At 41.2% G+C, this 17,565-nt stretch overlaps 1 protein-coding gene across 3 annotated transcripts in view; it reads left to right on the top strand.

The window, feature by feature from the left end:
• Ern1 (endoplasmic reticulum to nucleus signaling 1) overlaps positions 1-17,565 on the top strand; it is a 95,530-nt gene that overhangs the window by 52,785 nt on the left and 25,180 nt on the right. For all 3 annotated transcript variants that reach the window (XR_003377147.1, XM_026780595.1, XM_005350411.3), the window contains exons 3-8: positions 2,432-2,465; positions 4,324-4,396; positions 9,503-9,575; positions 11,985-12,107; positions 15,550-15,651; positions 17,119-17,380. Coding sequence is in view for 2 of the 3 variants with exons in the window: in XM_026780595.1 (XP_026636396.1) it covers positions 2,432-2,465; positions 4,324-4,396; positions 9,503-9,575; positions 11,985-12,107; positions 15,550-15,651; positions 17,119-17,380 (667 nt within the window). In the remaining variant the exon portion in view is untranslated. The remainder of the gene's footprint in view (positions 1-2,431; positions 2,466-4,323; positions 4,397-9,502; positions 9,576-11,984; positions 12,108-15,549; positions 15,652-17,118; positions 17,381-17,565) is intronic.

Below are 17,565 nucleotides of genomic sequence, written 5' to 3'. Positions count from 1 at the left end.
GAACTCACAGAGATCCGCCTGCCTCTGCCTCCCGAGTGCTGGGATTAAAGGCGTGCGCCACCGTCACCCGGTGCAAATAAATAAATTTATAAAAAAAAAAAAACAACCCAGAGGCAAAAGGTAGTTGGGATAATTTAAGCTAAGAAAAGCAGACAAGAAATAAGCTAAGGTAAGGCCGGGCATTCACAACTAAGAATAAGCCTCTGTGTGTGATTTATTTGGGAGCAGGCCTCCCAAAAAAAACAAAAGAGCAAAACATCACACAATAGAGTGGATGAGGAGTAAGGCAACCATATGGCCACAGCCCTAGAGTTTATCTCTTCCTAAGACTAGAAAGTAAGGATGATTCTTTAATACTGATATTGTTGGCCCAGGTACTTTGTTTCCCACTGACATCCTGTGTCTTATTTTATTTTATTTAACTTTTTTTATGTGCATTGGTGTGAAGGTGTCAGATCCCCTGGAACTGGAGTTACAAACAGTTTTGAGTTGCTATGTGGGTGCTAAGAATCGAACCCGGGTCCTGGAAGAGCAGCCAGCGTTCTTACCTGCTGACCCATCTCTCTAGCCCTTGACCCCCTGAATCTTATGATGCAGGGTGTACCTTCAGACTTGAGGCCTCAAAAAGTCAGAGGGCCAGTAGATAAGGCATAATAAGCTAGAGAAATCTTCCTTTGGAGAGGAGTCCATGAGCCTGAGTGAACTATACAGCAAAGATCAGGCTGTGAACAGGAATTCAAATGCTTTAACATCCATGTCTTATTTTTATAATTGCTAGATTTTTTAGCAGTATCTCCTTCTGTTTTATATATGACACCATTAAATGACTGAAGTAAGCAAAAAAGACAAATGATTCTTATACTGCTGTGTTCTCTTTAGAATATGACATTCTTGCTTTTGCTGGCTGCATAGCTTTGGGGCTGAGTTGGAGTTTTTGGACCCTAATTGCACCTTGCCTGGTTTGTTTCAGTTCAGTGAGTGTTGTGTGCCTTTATTTCCTGTCTCTTGCATCAGTCTGTTTGTGAGAGTGTACTGAGAGGTGATTAATGGGAAAGATAAACACGTGCTTATGGGCTGAAAGTTCACCCTGTTTCCTGCGGTGTCTTTGGTTTAGTGAATTGTTTGTTTGCTGCCTGCAGACCACATCTGGTGTATGTCTCTGTTGTGAGCATCGGCTGCTCTTAAAGCAGAGTCAACATATGATAAGGCTCAAAAGACTTTACTTCACAGGAGAATCCCAGGTGACAAAAAGATCAGACAGCTGTCTGTCATTGGGTGCCTCTAGAATCTAGAACTCTGGATACAAAATCTTGTTTAACCATTTCCCTCCTTTTTGCCCTAGAGTGTACAACTTGATTGTAGCTGTGGGGATTTGCTGGCAGTACTGCCTCATTGAGCAGCATCTCTGTGTGTTCAAGGCCAGCCAGAGCTGCACAGTCAAACCCTGTCTCAAAACAAAATTAACAACAAAGTTTTTTATTAGGACTTTTTAAGAGGCCTTAATTTTCTGCAAAACAGATAATTTAACCTTATCAAAGAATAGTTTCTTCATTTATAATGCTACTGTGAACATCTTTGTATAAATAGCTCTTCCTGTGTTTTATACTATTTTAAGCTAGATTTTACGGAGATCCAGTTAGTGGATCAAAGGGAATCAACACTTGAAGTCTATAGGATTGCCACAAGCTGCTATGGGGTGTTTACTATCATAACTATTCATCAGTTATGAATCCAAAATATGGCATTTCCTATTGGAAATATCTAGGTATCTGACAACAGACTATTAATTTCAAATTTTAAAAGTTCTTCTGGTAGGTGGACTGGAGAGATGGCTCAGGAGTTAAGAGCATTGACTACTCTTCTCGAGGACCTGGCTTCAATACCCAACATACATATGGCGATCCACAACTATCTGTAACTCCACTGCCCTCTTCTGGCCTCTGCAGGTACTTTTTATGCATGTGGCACAGAGACATACATGAAGGCAAACCACTCATACATATAAAAAAAATAAACATTTTATTAGACTTATTTATTATTTTGTATGTGAATGTTTTGCCTGTGTATGTATATGTACCATGCATGCTTGGTGTCCTCAGAGGCCAGAAGAGAGCATCAGATCCCCTGGAATTGGAATTATGGATGGCTGTGAACCACCATGTGGGTGCTAGGAGTCCAACTTGACTCCTCTACAAGAACAACAAATGCTTTTAACCTCTGTGCCATCTCTCCAACCCCCTCTACCTAGTCTTAGTAAGAATTGTAAGCACTTAACCTTTGTGCCTCTGTGTGTTTCCTGAAGTGCCCTCTCATACTTAGCTAGTGTAGGCTAGCCTTAGTTGTTGGTACAGCTTGAAAGTTGGTCCTGGGATGCCTCCAGGGCCTGACATTTCAGAGCCCAGCTGATGATGCTTCTTGTTCTTTTGCACAGATCCAGTCCTGCAGGTCCCAACACACGTGGAAGAGTAAGTTTCCTCATCTCTTTAGTATTTCCTTTTAATTTATCACCTTATTTAGTTGCCAGGCACAAATACATGCACAAATTTAAAGTGTAGCAAGAATTTTTGAGATATAAAAATTTTCTAGGTGGGTGATTGTTAGAAACCTCTGGTCCTTGGGCGAGGAGGGCAAGTAATATTAAAACGAGTTGTTTGAAGTGGAATTTTTTTCTGAGACAAGGTCTCACTATGTAGTTCTGATTGTCCTAGAGCTTGCTGTGTAGACCAAACTGTCCTCAAACTCACTGAGATTTGTCTGCCTCTGCCTCATAAATGCTGTGTTTAAAAGCATGCACCACTATGCCTGGCAACTTGAGATGGAACTTAAATTGAGTTTTGAACTAAATTCCAAAGTCAGAATTTCTCTTTTTAAAATTTATTTATTTATTCATTCTCTTAAATATACGTGTGTGTGTGTGTGTGTGTGTGTGTGTGTGTGTGTGTGTGTGTGTGTGTGTGGTTGTTTTGCTTGCATGCATGTCTGGGTATCACGTGTGTTGCCTGGTACCCTTGGAGGCCAGAAAAGGGCCTCAGATCTCCTAGGACTTGAGTTACAGATAGTTGTGAGACACTATGTGAGTGCTGAGAATTGAGCCTGGGTCCTCTAGAAGAGTAGACAGCTCTTAACTGCTGAACCATTTTATCCCTGGCTCTCTTTCTGTTCACTGTATCACATCACAGAGAGGAAAGGGGAGTGTAGCCTGCTCTTAGAGTGTGTGGTGTTCAAGGGAACATTGTTGCCTGTAAGAGCCTGAAATGATGGAACAACCCTAATTGAAAAGAGATTTGATAAAGAATTCTTCATGGCACTAATTATAGTTCCATCTTTAGCACATTCACCTGGCAGAGGATCAATTTGAGTCTTCTTGTGGGATGTTACTAACAGACCTTGCTCTGTATCCCTGACAGGTTCTTTTATGTTAGGCTTTCAGAGTTTGTTTTTATTGCTATACTTTAAGAAATAAAAGTATGTTGAAAATGACAAGTGGATATGAGCAACACTAATTAGATTTTGTATATTGTTTTTTTAAAAATTAAAAAGAGGGGCTGGAGAGATAGTTCAGCAGTTAAGAGTTCTTGTTGCTTCTACAGAGGATTTGGTTCAGTTTCAGCACTCACATGGTAGCTCACAACCATCCCTAACCCTGGTTCTAGGAGAGCCAAAAGGCATATATGTGGTACATATACATAGCAGGGGAGGTGTAGGGATAGTTAGAAGGGAGTGTGGAAAATGATACAATCAAAACATTACATATGTATTTATGAAATTTGAAGAATAAATAAAACTACAGATTTGGCCTGTTTATACATGAAACTGTTGCTGCTAAATATTAATTGTTGATGTTCACATATAGTAGACATAGAAGTTGAAAACAGACTTGCTAAGCTCTTTTCATTTATTTCATTGTTATCCTGACCAAAAGACAATTTACTTCTGTGGCTTCATATGACTTTTTTTTTTTAATGTTTGTTTATTATGTGTAAAATATTCTGTGTGTATGCCTGCAGGCCAGAAGAGGGCACCAGACCCCATTACAGATGGTTGTGAGCCACCATGTGGTTGCTGGGAATTGAACTCAGGACCTTTGGAAGAGCAGGCAATGCTCTTAACCTTTGAGCCATCTCTCCAGCCCTTCATATGACTTTTCTTTCTCAGGTTATTTTTCTCCTCTCTGTCTGTCTCTCTGTCTCTGTCTCTGTCTCTCTCTCTCTCTCTGTCTCTCTCTCCTCCATGTCATGATTTTACATGAATTTGATCATTATGGTCTTTTGTTCTGTGTCCTGAGCTATAGTTTATCATTGATGGTTATTATTTAATTTCTAGGCCTGCTTTCCTCCCAGATCCCAATGATGGCAGTCTGTACACACTTGGAGGCAAGAACAACGAAGGCCTTACGGTGAGAATATTTAGCTTCTTTGTATACTCTGGATTCTTAACTAAGTCCTTATGTGCACCTGCAAGTGAGACCACCTAGGAGCTTCATACAAATTGCTGGGGATTCTGATTCAGATCATCTGGTATGGGGCATGAGCATCAGTGCCTGTTTAGAGCTTTCTAAATGAGCTTTAAAAAAAAATTTTTTTTTTGAGGCCAGGCAGTGGTGCCACATGCCTTTAGTCCCATCACTTTGGGAGGCCGAGGCAGGAGGATCTCAGTGAGTTCAAGGTCAGCCTCATCTACAAAGTAGTTCCAGGACAGTTAGGACTGTTACACAGAGAAACCCTGTCTCAAAAAAACAAAACAAAACAAAATTGAGCCAGATGGTGTTGGCACATCTCTAATTCCAGTACTTGGGAGGCAGAAGCAGGCAAATCTCATTGAGTTTCAGGACAGCCAGGACTGTTGCACAGAGAAAGCTTGTCTCAAAGACAACAACAACAAAAGGAATGTACTTTGAAATACTGTTTACTGGGCCAGTGAGTTGACTCTGGGTAAGGGCACTTCCGGGGTGGATCCCCAGGGCTCACATGGTAGACGGAGAGAACTGACTCCTGTAAATTGTTCTCTGGCCTCCACATATGTGTTGTGGCATGCATTCAGTCCCCCTTACAGTACACATAGATAAATAAATTCATAAAAATATTAAAAGATTTCTCCACCCCTCTCATTTCAGAGAGATAAGCTTTCTTTTTAGCAGAAGCATATGATAGTCTACTGCCATCTCCACTTGGGATTCTAGATCAGTAATTCTCAACTTTTTCTACACATTGTAATAACCTGAGGCATGCTGAAAAAAAAATATTGAGCCTATGGGGCTAAAGAGATGACTCAGCTATAAGGTCTCTTCCAGGAGATCTAGGTTCAGTTCCCAGCACCTACACAGCAGCTCACAACCATCTGTTACTCCAGTTCCAGGGCATCTGACACCTTTTTCTGTCCACCTTGGGTTCTGCACACATGTGATACACAGACACAATTTAGACAAATCCTTATACACATAAAAATAAATGAAATATATTTTTTAAAATGTTTTAAAAGACATTCTGAGCCTCTTTTAATAAATAGTGTAAGTCTTGGGGTGGGAATGTGGTTCAGTAGTAAAACACTTGCCTGATATAGGCCTTTGGGTTTGCTCTCCAGCACAAGGTAGTGAAAATACAAATAGATCAGTGGGGTATCCATATAGAAATAAGAGATCTTGATTAAATCCATCCACATAAAAATCAGTTTCAAGCCGGGCGGTGGTGGCACACGCCTGTAATCCCAGCACTTGGGAGGCAGAGACAGGCGGATCTCTGTGAGTTCGAGGCTAGCCTGGTCTACCAAGGGAGTTCCAGGACAGGCTCCAAAGCTACAGAGAAACCCTGTCTCGAAAAACAAAACAAAAAATCAGTTTCAGACAAATCACATATTAATAAATGTGAGATGCAAGATAATAAAACTTTAGGAGTAAGTAGTAGAAGAACTTCATGGTCTTAGAATATTTTAAAACATTTTTATTACACTTATTTGTGTGTATGTGTGTGTGTGTGTGTGTGTGTGTGTGTACACCCACTCATTCCACAGTGAGTGTATAAGTAAAGATCAGAGGAGGATACCATTTCACCAGCCCATAATGATTTCTTAAATAGGATACTTTTAAATATACCAGCCATAAATTTAGGTAAAGGTTGATACATTGGTTAGGATAAAATTGAGAGCTTTTTTTTTTTTCCTGAAGAAAGGAGGCCACAAAATATTGTAGTCCACACACCCAACATTTGGAAAACAGAAAAAAAATCCATATTTAGAAAAGAAAAACAACTCCTATAGGGGCCAAGTTCAATCCCCAGCACTGCAAAAACTGGGTATAGGGGACACATGTCTCTAATCCCAGCACTCAAGAGGTGAAGACTGGAGGATCAGAAGTTGAAGGTCATCCTCAGCTACATAGGGAGTTTGAGAACAGTCTGAATTACATGAGACAGTCTCAAATAACCAACCAGAAGAATTCCTGTGTGTAATTAGAAAAAGACAGGCATAGTGGTGCACACCTTTCATCCCAGCACAGAGGCAGAGGCAGGCAGGTCTCTGTAAATTTGATGCCAATATGGTCTACATAGTGGGTTGCAGACCAGCCAGACTCTCAAAACACCAGAAAAGAAAAAGACCAGAGAAAAAGGGAACTGGGATTCGTATGTAAAATGAGAAAATATTGTTTTAAAAAATAAATAAAAGAAGAAAAGATGAGCCAATAGAAAGATAGAAGAATGTGTTCAAATGGTGAATAAATGCATGAAAGGTGTCATTAGGGAAATACAATTGAAATCACAATACCACTCCTACCCAATGTGCATATAATGACTGGAATATCTAGCCAAAGAAAGAGAGACCTTGTGTTTGTGGAGATGCCAGTAGCCAGAGCTCTGTCCACTGGGAGATGCAGGCAGTACAACTGGCTCAGCAGCATATGTGGCAGAACCTACAACCCAGGCATGGGCCCAAGAGAAGTGCGTGAGTATGTTCTCCCGAAAGCCAAAAGACCTTGTGTAGCATGTCTCTACTTCCGTGCAAAGACCAGGACCAAAAACAACTTGGGAAGGACAGTGTTTGTTTCATCTCAGCAACTCTCGGGTCACACCTGTAACTAAGGAAAGTCACAGCAGGAACTCCAGGTGTGGGAACTGAAGCGGAAATCATGCAGGAATGCAACTTACTGGTTTGTCCCTCCTGGCTTGCTGTTTGCTTTCCTGTACACTTCAGGACTACCCACAGTGGGCAGGACCCTTCCATATTAATCATCAACCAAGAAAATGTCCCACAGACTTTGCCTATAGAGCAATCTGGTGGAGGTATTTTCTCAGTTGAGTTTCCCTTCTGAAATGACTCCAGCCCATGTCAGGTTGACAATACAACAACCAGGACAATTGTTTATTCAATCATACTGCTTATTGTATGCAAAATATAGAATCTAGCTAAATACATCAATAGTAGAATGGATAAATTATGCGATAGTTGTTCAGTTGAATGTTCAGCTGCAAGAGCCAACAGTCTACAAGTGCATTCAACACGGATCTATCTCTCAAATATAACACTAAGTAAAATATGACAGAACAGGCCATGTACTGAAGGATTCATTTATATAAATCTCAAAACCAGGAAAAACTACATTCTGTTGATTTTGGAGTAAACATAATAGTTACCCAAGAGAGTTAATAATGACAGAAGGCCCAGAGGGACTTCTAGAGAGCTAGAATGATATGGATGTTAGTAGCAGATATGTTGACTTGATGCACATTACTGAGCTATGCTTAATGTGTGCCATTCTGGTTGCATGTTATACTTTACAAGGAAGTTTTGAAAGACTTCATGTGATTCTAAGGTGCAGCCAAGGATGAAAACCCCTGGTCTAGACCCTTGAGTGGACTCTCGTGGGCTCTCAAACGTATATTTTAAAATTAGATTTCGAGCACCTGGGGCAGATACAGAAAGAGAAAGGCAAGACTAGGAGTGGAGCTGCATGCACTTCACCCTCCACATGTCTCTGCATTGCTTTCTCTCCACATCACGTAAAACATACCTGTGTTTTAAGCATTTTGTTTGCTAGATGTATTGTGGAGTGATTGGGATAAATCACTTCATTTGAACATCTTGTTAACCTATCTGTGACTGTTGTCCCCACGATAGAGGTATAGAAACTGAACCTGGACAAGACAAAGAATGTACAAAGGCCAAAGCTCCAGGATTGGTGTTTGTACTTAAAGAGCTGTGCTTTTTCAAGGATACGCTCTCAGCTGTGATAGTATCTGTCTTGGAGCAAAAGATTCCAGAGTGATTCCAAAAGCATCTGACAAAACTCTAGTAGATATTACTCCATCTTGCTGTCATTTTCCTTTTTCTAAGATTTAGTTTGAATTTTGGAATGATGAGAAAATCCAAATAGTTAATTAGTATCTATGTCTCTGTTTATTTTTTGTTTTTCAAGAAGGAGTTTCTCTGTGTAGCCTTGTCTGTCCTAGAGCTTGCTTTGTAGACCAGGCTGGCTTTGAACTCGAGATCTACATGCCTCTGCCTCCTGAGTGCTGGAATTAAAGGCTTGTGCCACCATGCTGGGCCAGCTCTGTTTATCAATACTACTAAAAAATCTTTTATTCCTTGGAGAAAAGGTGACAGTGTAGTAGAAGCCTAACAGCAGGTACCTGCAGTTTCAGGGCCTGTTCCAAAAATAAAGTTCACTGAAACAAGCAGTGGCCAAAAGGGCTGCTCAGAGGTCAGCTGTGGGCCCAGAAGAGGCAGTTTTATGATGAAATGTGTTGAAACGTTGGGAGTTCTTGGAGTTTCTTTTCCTGGCACCTACCATAACTTCCTTTTTATAACCCAAAGGCTCTGTTTTCAGTAGAGAATTACTTACTAAATGAAACACTAAAACCCAGACCTTTGTGTTATCCATGTAACCTTCTCCTTTCCTTGAGCCTTGACTGTCTTCTAAGTTGCTTCTTTTCAGCATTAATGTCATGATCCTCCCATGGTAAAAGTCATTGTCATTCTACCTAGCTTGGATATCTTTGGGTCAGTTTTTGAAGACAGATTTTTTTATTTTTATTTTTATTTTTGGTTTTTTTGAGACAGGGTTTCTCTGTAGCTTTGGAGCCTGTCCTGGAACTAGCTCTTGTAGACCAGACTAGCCTCTAACTCACAGAGGTTTGCCTGCCTCTGCCTCCCGAGTGCTGGGATTAAAGGCGTGCGCCACCACTGCCCAGCTACTCTCCACATTTTTGTAATCTTTTAGAAAAGATTTATGGAACCCTCAGGGAATACCTGGACAGGAAACCTGAGGGACCTGTGCATCCTGTGTCAAATGAGTTGGTGTACAGAGTTCAGAGACCAGAGAGCCTAGAGGCTGTTGGAAGTAGATGTGGAAGCTCAGGACCTCCTCCTTAGGTTCCAATTAGAAGCCTCCATCTGCAGTGTGCTTCTCTGTTTTTAGAAGAACTGGGTAACAAACAGCATGCATGGTAGAATTACAGCAATTTCACAAGACTTGGTTAACTTATTTTTTTACCTTTTTTTTTTTTTTTTAAAGAAACTTCCCTTTACCATCCCAGAATTGGTTCAGGCATCCCCATGCCGAAGTTCAGATGGAATCCTCTACATGGGTAAGAGTTCCCATTTTCTATTTTCTTTTTAAAAAAGAGCTCTCCCCTTCTGAGGAAGAATTGACGTCATTAATATGGCTATTCATTTAACAAGCTTTTAGCTGCTGGGTTGGCCTACTGCTGTTATTTCATGATTGCAACATACCTAGCTGCAAATGAATAAAATTAAATTGAGTACAATAGTCTGAGCTAAGGAAGGGAAGCCAGGTCCTGCCTATTAATTATAGGGCTTTCCTAGTATTTCCTGCTATCAGAATATTTGGTAGAAGCAGCACTTAGCAGCTTTACTAGATAAGCTGTCTTCATACCTGTGGGGTCACAGCTTCCGAATCATCAGCTCACTTGCTTTTCTTTAGCACATTGCTGCCAAAATGTCAATAAAGATGTATTTGTAGCACAAAGGAGAACTGTATTTATCTTGAAATTCTAGTAGCAATAATAGCCTGTGTTTATAAAGCGGCTTTCTTTTTGAGGAACTGAAAGTGCTTATTGCCTATTCATGCCTCAGGATATCTATGTACATTTTCAAGTCTCAAATGCAGACCAGTTTTTTAAGTTTTGCTAGGGACACTCCTGCATCCTTGTAGGAACCTTTCAGAATGAGGAATAGATTCATAGGAAATGACCAACAAACCTTCCTTCTGCTGGGCCATGCCCTGGGCCCATATGACCATCTTTTGATTGTGTCATTGTTTTCTATTTGTCTTCCAGCAATTCATCATATGTGATAAACTTAGGGTATTGTGTTTCCACCATGTTTGTTCCATGTCTTAAGTGAGTTCACTGAGTATATTTATGAGCATGATAGTTGCTCAGTCCATCCCTCATAGCTATAGGTAGATTATACAGACTGCAGTGGCCCTTGAAGTAACCAGATGTATGTCACATAGATGGAAGGTATTAATGGTCATGGTTATCTGTATATAATTTATTCTCTATATTCAAATCTTTTTCATTTTAAGACCTTGTTGTTGAGAACGGTTAGAATCCACAAACAAGTTGTACTGTGTGGAATCTAGTGTGTTACATCTGTTACAGCTAAGTATAGCCTTAACAAATTCTGGTACCCTGTGCCCTTCTCTGGCATCTCTGTGTTCTGCTTCCATGGGAACGTGAATGTAGGAAACATCTGTTAAATGTCCAGAAAACGTAAATGTCCAGAGGCATGGCTTACAGAATAGAAATGCACACATTATAGCTGACTGTGTTGGCTTTCAGATACACCACACCATCTATACTTTAGATACATATACTAAATGTATATATCAGATACACCACACCATCTATACTTTAGATACATATACTAAATGTTTCTAAAAAGCGTTTATGTGGCTGTGCTGTCTGTGTGTTCATAATCAGCTGACCAAGGCAAGAGGTATAACTTGTGACCTGGCAATAGTTTACTGGCTAGAAACAAAGGTTGAAATAACTTTAGCCTCTTTAGCATCAGGTTACAGCAACTCTGCTGACTAGTCACAGGTACTAGCTAATTATAGTTATGTGCTGCTTCACATGTGTGCTAATTGGTAATTGGTAGGGATGTTGAGGAATATGTATCATGGTTACCAGGAGAAGAACCCCTAGGTGTGCTTATATTTATATAGATCTTCATTTGTGGGGAAAGGATAAGCAAGATTTATCAATTTTTTTAAAAGCTTTATCTATCTATCTATCTATCTATCTATCTATCTATCTATCTATCTATCTATCTATCTATCTATCTATCTATTTTGGGTTTTTTAAAACAGGGTTTCTCTGTAGCTTTGGGACGTGTCCTGAAACTAGTTCTTGTAGAACCAGGCTGGTCTCAAACACATAGAGATCTGCCTGCCTCTGCCTCCCTAGTGCTTGGACTAAAGGCGTGTGCCACCACCACCTGACTAAGATTTTTTTATATTTAAGATAGTTATCCAAAGCAATAAAACCCAACTTGAAAGTTAAGAGAACGTTTTCATATTATAATTAGATTATAAATCTTAGAGAAATGTTTATGTTGGGTTTAGGTTATTAAATTAGTATAGAACTCAGCGGCCCAAAGAGTTATTAAGTTCACATTGCCAGGCTGGAGAGATGGCTCAGTGGTTAAGAGCACTAACTGCTCTTCCAGAGGAAGGTTCCAGGTTCAATTCCTAGCACCCACATGACAGCTAACAACTGTTTGTAACTCCAGTTCCAGAGGATCTAATACCTTCACACCAATGTACTTAAATTAAGTAAATTTTAAAAAAAAGTTCACTTTGCCATTTATTTTGTCACTTCCAAAGCACTATAGAAAGATCTCCAACTTCCTAGGGATTTCAGGCCTATTTCCCAGCAGAGAGGATCTTGAATAGTTAAAACTGCTACTTTGTTGATGCTGTTTATTTCTGCTTGGGAAGGGTATTAACAGTGTGTTCACTAACATTCCAGGTAAAAAGCAAGATATTTGGTATGTCATCGACCTTCTGACTGGAGAAAAGCAGCAGACCTTGTCATCGGCCTTTGCAGATAGTCTCTGCCCATCCACCTCCCTGCTGTATCTTGGAAGGACAGGTAAGAAATGAGTCTTTGTTAAACAACCTGCCTGTTTCTAGAGTGAGTGGGACAAAACTCCACCGACCTCTGGTACTGGATTTGTTCTCCAAAAAGTGGCCCTCTCCAAGCAGCCAGATTTCTCAGACTCTTGAGACCCCAGGGAATGTAGTCTAGACTACCCTGAGCCCCATCATGCAGCTGCTGCACTTCCCTACTTGAAATGTTTTCAACTGGGTACGCTACCTACTGCTCTCAGAATAGCAGTGCTGTTTTTAAGGACTCACAATGGAATGGCTTTCTCTACCAGGTGTGCCTGGCTTTGCTCTTCTGGCACATAAATGTCCTTTCTTTTTCCACAGTACTGCTCAAAAGTTCCCTCCTTTGCAAAGCTATTTTCCCAGCCTTCAAGCTCCCACCTTGTGCAGGACTGTTCCATTTTACTCTTCTATTCTCAGCCGACAGGCCTGTTACAGCAGCCATCCTCCCCTGTAAAAATCAAGTGTCCTCATTTCCAGCTGTTGGGACTACTTTTTATCAAGTAAAGCCTAGCTTCACGCAGGTGTAAACACTGGGTCTCCAATAGAATTGGGGTAATGGAGGAGTTTGGACATGCTTTGGCTTTAAATGGAATGTGTGTTCTTAGTCTGTAAAGCCACTGTTTCCATTAACCTTTGCCATGTAATAAGCTGCCTAACCTAGTGTCTTAAAGTATGACCATTTTATTGTTCCTAATTCTTTGACTAAGGAATTAGGAAGGGCTCCACACAGAAATCCATCTCTGTTCTTCATACTGGGATGACTCATGTCTGGAATCTTGGTTCAGCTCCATGTAAACTTCCCTCACACATCCATATGGAAAGCCTGGACTTCCTGACATGGTTGCTTCTTGGGCAAATGTGAATGTTAGATTGCCTCATAAGGTCTGAACTTGGAACTCCCACAGCCTTAATTCTACTTCAGTCATCAATCGAGGTAGGTTATTAGGCAGGTCCGGAGCCCAGGGTGAAGACAAAGACTCACCCTCTTGATAGAAAAAGTGGCTTGCATATTACAGGAAAGATGTGATGATGATCCTCTGTTCAGCATTCTTACATAGCCTTCCCTCTGGCTACAGTAGTGTGAACTCTTCCACATACAAAATACATTCATCCCCTAGCAAGATCCCCCAAATCCTATCATAGCATTGGTCTCAAAATCCAGTGTCTGGGGATCTGCATCAGGCATGATGGCAGATGAGGATCTCTGATCTGGAGACTGAGCATGGTGACCCACACCTGTAATCCTAACATGTGGGAGGTAAAGGCAGGAGGATCAGGAATGCAGTGCTAGCCTTGGCTGCATGTGAGTGTAAGGCCAGCCTGAGCTATATGAAACCCTATCTTAACAAACAAACGAGGGGCATAGGGGAGGAAGAGTTCTCGCTCTTGTGCCTTTCCCTCCATCTGCATGATGCACAGTGATGAGACAAGGTGGCTGTAATAAACATTTCCATTCAAAAAGAGGTGAACAAAGGGTAGAGGATGTGACTCAGTGATAGAGAGGTTGCCTAGCATGTGTAGAGTTCGGGGTTTAAGCCTGAACTCTGAGAGGAAAACTAGCCAAAAAAAAAAAAGGTGCTGGTCCTTAGTAATTCTGAAATCCAACCAGGCATTTGTTTTCAGGTTCTCCTACCCTGAGGTGCAGAAAACTCCTTGTGGAACCAAGTTTTACTCCCAGACATTGGTTCCTTACTGTATTGTTCTCAGTGGCTCTTGATTCTATCCTTTGAAAGAAGTGCTTCCTTTTTCATCAGAAATGGCTAGTTTAGGGGCTGGAGGGATGGCTCAGCAGTTAGGAACACTGGATGTTCCTCCAGAGGACCTTGCTTCAATTCCCAGCATCCATATGGTGGCTTACAACTGTAGCATTAATCTTAGCAGACCAAATGTCTTTTTTTGTCTTGCTCGGAACTGCACACATATAATGTACAGATGTCAAGCACACATGCACCTAGAAGAAAAATGAATAAGCATATATATTTTTAATTTTAAAAGAAAAAGAAATGCCTTTTACAGTTTTCTCATTCTGTTTTTTATTGAAAGTAGGGAGTCTGGAGTCCACCCCCTTCTATTATCTGATTATTGTACTAATATTACTCCTTTAAAAACTTGGTGGGGCCGGGCAGTGGTGGCGCACGCCTTTAATCCCAGCACTCGGGAGGCAGAGGCAGGTGGATCTCTGTGAGTTCGAGACCAGCCTGGTCTACAAGAGCTAGTTCCAGGACAGGCTCCAAAACCACAGAGAAACCCTGTCTCGAAAAAACAAAAAACAAAAAAAAAACAAAAAAAAGAAAACTTGGTGGGTGGGTTTCCCATGTGTCAAATTGTAGTTAGTCCCTTAGATAAAGGCCCTATCACAACTGTCCGCTTGAGATTGTGGGAGTACCCTGGCCAGCATTCTTATGACTAGCTAGTAGAGGGGTTTCCAAGGTATTATCTTAAATCTTTCTTAGGTCTCTAAGAAGGGTTTTATAGGCTCACCTGAGTTTGATTTTAACCTTGTCCTGGGACCTTTCTCCTCCCCGCTGGTAACTCTGAACTTCCTTTTTATTTTACTTATTTGTTTCTTTTGGTGTTTGTTTTTTCAAGACAGGGTTTCTCTGTGTAACCCTGGCTGTCCTAGAACTAATTTTGTAGACCAGCCTGGCCTTGAACTCACAGAGATCCACCTGCCTCTGCTTCCTAAGTGCTGGGGGCTCTGAACTTCCTTTTCAGCCTTTGGTTTTTTGAGACAGGGCTTCTCTGTAGCTTTGGAGCCTGTCCTGAAACTAGCTCTATAGACCAGGCTGGCCTCAAACTCACAGAGATCCACCTGCCTCTGCCTTCTGGGTGCTGGAATTAAAGGCGTGCACCACCACCACCTTTTTTTTTTTTTTTTTTTTTTTTTAAATACGAGTCTTTTCCCTTCTGGGTGGTGGTGACTTTCTCTATCTTCTAAGTTACTGCAAGCAGTAGCCTTATAATTTGTCTACTCTATAAGCTCATGACTAGGCTACCCCTTTTTACCTTCTCACAGTGGTTTCCTCACTGTTCTCTGGAGTTGTGTAACACTTCTCTTGTCACCCTTCCACCTCCCATCACCTGGTCCCAAAGTCGGTGCCAGGTGTCTTAGGTTTCTGTTATGGTGCCATCCCACTTCTAGGTACCCATTTCTAATTTCACCTATGTATTACTCCATAATAAAGAACCCTGAAACTTAGTGGATAAAACAGCCATTGCACGGCTCAGGAGTCTGTGAACTGTGGGTTTCAGAGCATAGCCAGGTTCACTCTTGTGTTTGGTACTTCAGTCCTCCACATGGTCTTTCCCTTCCACATGAATAATCTTGATGCAATTTAGTGAAAACTTTCTTGTTGTAACTGTATAACATCTTAGTAAGTTGTACAGCCCCTTCATGGTACCGATTGATCTGTATTTTCCAGAATACACCATCACCATGTATGACACCAAGACCCGAGAGCTCCGTTGGAATGCCACCTATTTTGACTATGCAGCCTCACTGCCTGAGGATGACGTGGACTACAGTAAGTGTGCCCGATGAAAGGACACTCTCAAGGTTGGGCTGGCACTTTCCACATATAGAATGGTCTCCAGAAAGCAGAATTTTTTTTTTAACTCTTCATCACCAAGTTCTGGATTTTTTTATAGGCTTGAAGTGGTGATAGCTTTAGCTAGAGAAAAGGGAAGGCACATATTTTGAGTCCCTATGTATCACAGAAGGAATTTACTACCAGCCCATGGATAATAGAATTAAACATTAGGATGTGTTATCCATAACCCCATCAAGACGGCCACTCTAAGAGACTGAAGAGATGGCTCAGAGCACTTGTTGCTCTTCCAGAGGACCTGAATTCAGTTCCCAGTATATGGTGACTCATAACTGCCTGTAACTCCAGTTCCAAGAGATCAAATGCCTTCTTCTAGCTTCCACGGACACCAGACATACATGTTTGTGTGTGTGTGTGTGTGTGTGTGTGTGTGTGTGTGTGTGTGTGTGTGTGTTACACATAGATACATTCATGCAGGTATTCACTTGTACTCATAAAACAAATAAATCTTATAAATCTTGCCAGACTGGGCATGGTGGTGGTACACACCCTTAGTCTCAGTACCAGGGAGGCAGAGGAAGGCAGATCTCTGAGTTCAAGGCCACCCTTGTCTGCATAGTGAATTCCAGGGAAGCCAAAGATATATAGAGAGATTGTCTCAAAAACAAAACAAGCTTGGAACAAAACAAGCCAGGCAGTAGCAGCACACACTTTTAATCCCAGCACTTGAGAGACAGCCTGGTCTACAGAGCTAGTTCCAGGACAGCTAGGGCTATACAGAGAAACCTTGTCTCAAAAAACCAAAACCAAACCAAAAAAAAAACCAAAAAAAAAAAAACAAAAAAAAACCTTGCCTAGCAATCATAAGTACCTGTATTCAATCCCTAGTAACCACAGTAAGAAAAAGAAGACCATTTTTAAATATGGTTCATACTCTTAATTACTTCTCTAGTTTTAGCATTCTGCAACTCAGATGATAACTGTTCAACCTAAGTTTTTTTTATCTTAACATTGGTATCTGAAAGTTTGACTATTCTTTCTGGCTCAGGACCTCACACACTTTGTCTCTGTGTGGCTCTTTGTGGGGTCAGATGTACACAGATCTGAATTTCAGTTTGAGTCACAGGTTTTAAATGGTTGCTATAAAATGTCAGCTTTGTAGGCACCCGCATCGACTCCTTTCCCCTCAATATTTACCCTTGCTTATTAGATAGAATAGTTTAAAAGAAAATAGCAGGGAGGTGGGAAAATAAGCCTGTTTTACTTTAAAAGCCAGGCATCTCTCAGTGTCTTGATACTGAAGAGCTCATTGGAAAATCAGTGGACTCTTATGACCTAGGAATATTCCAGAACTCTTCTCTTCAATGAAATGACTGCAGCTTGCTAAAAGAGTAGTAGATACGGTTGAGGATGTGGTTGACATGCTTTGTTTGATCTTTGCAGAGATGTCCCACTTTGTGTCCAATGGCGATGGGCTGGTGGTAACTGTGGACAGTGAATCTGGGGATGTCTTGTGGATACAAAACTATGCCTCTCCTGTGGTGGCCTTCTACGTCTGGCAGCGGGAGGGGCTGAGAAAGGTGATGCACATCAACGTCGCTGTGGAGACTCTACGCTACTTGACCTTCATGTCTGGGGAAGTGGGACGCATCACTAAATGGAAGTATCCGTTCCCCAAGGAGACAGAGGCCAAGAGCAAGCTGACGTGAGTTGGAGGAGTTGGGACGGATCAGGCAGCAAAGGACAGCCATAACCTTCTGGGACTGCTGCAGTATAGTGTACCCTATACTGGAGGAGGTCAAGGGGTGGGCAGACATCTCTGAGGTCACATAGATCAAGAGTTGATCTGGTTTGCTTTTTTTTTTTTTTTTTAATTTATTTATTTATTGA

This window comes from Microtus ochrogaster, chromosome 7 (assembly GCF_000317375.1).
Source record: "Microtus ochrogaster isolate Prairie Vole_2 chromosome 7, MicOch1.0, whole genome shotgun sequence".
NCBI lineage: Eukaryota > Metazoa > Chordata > Mammalia > Rodentia > Cricetidae > Microtus > Microtus ochrogaster.
Note: the sequence above shows the minus strand (reverse complement) of the source record. Positions and strands in the feature narration are given on the sequence as shown.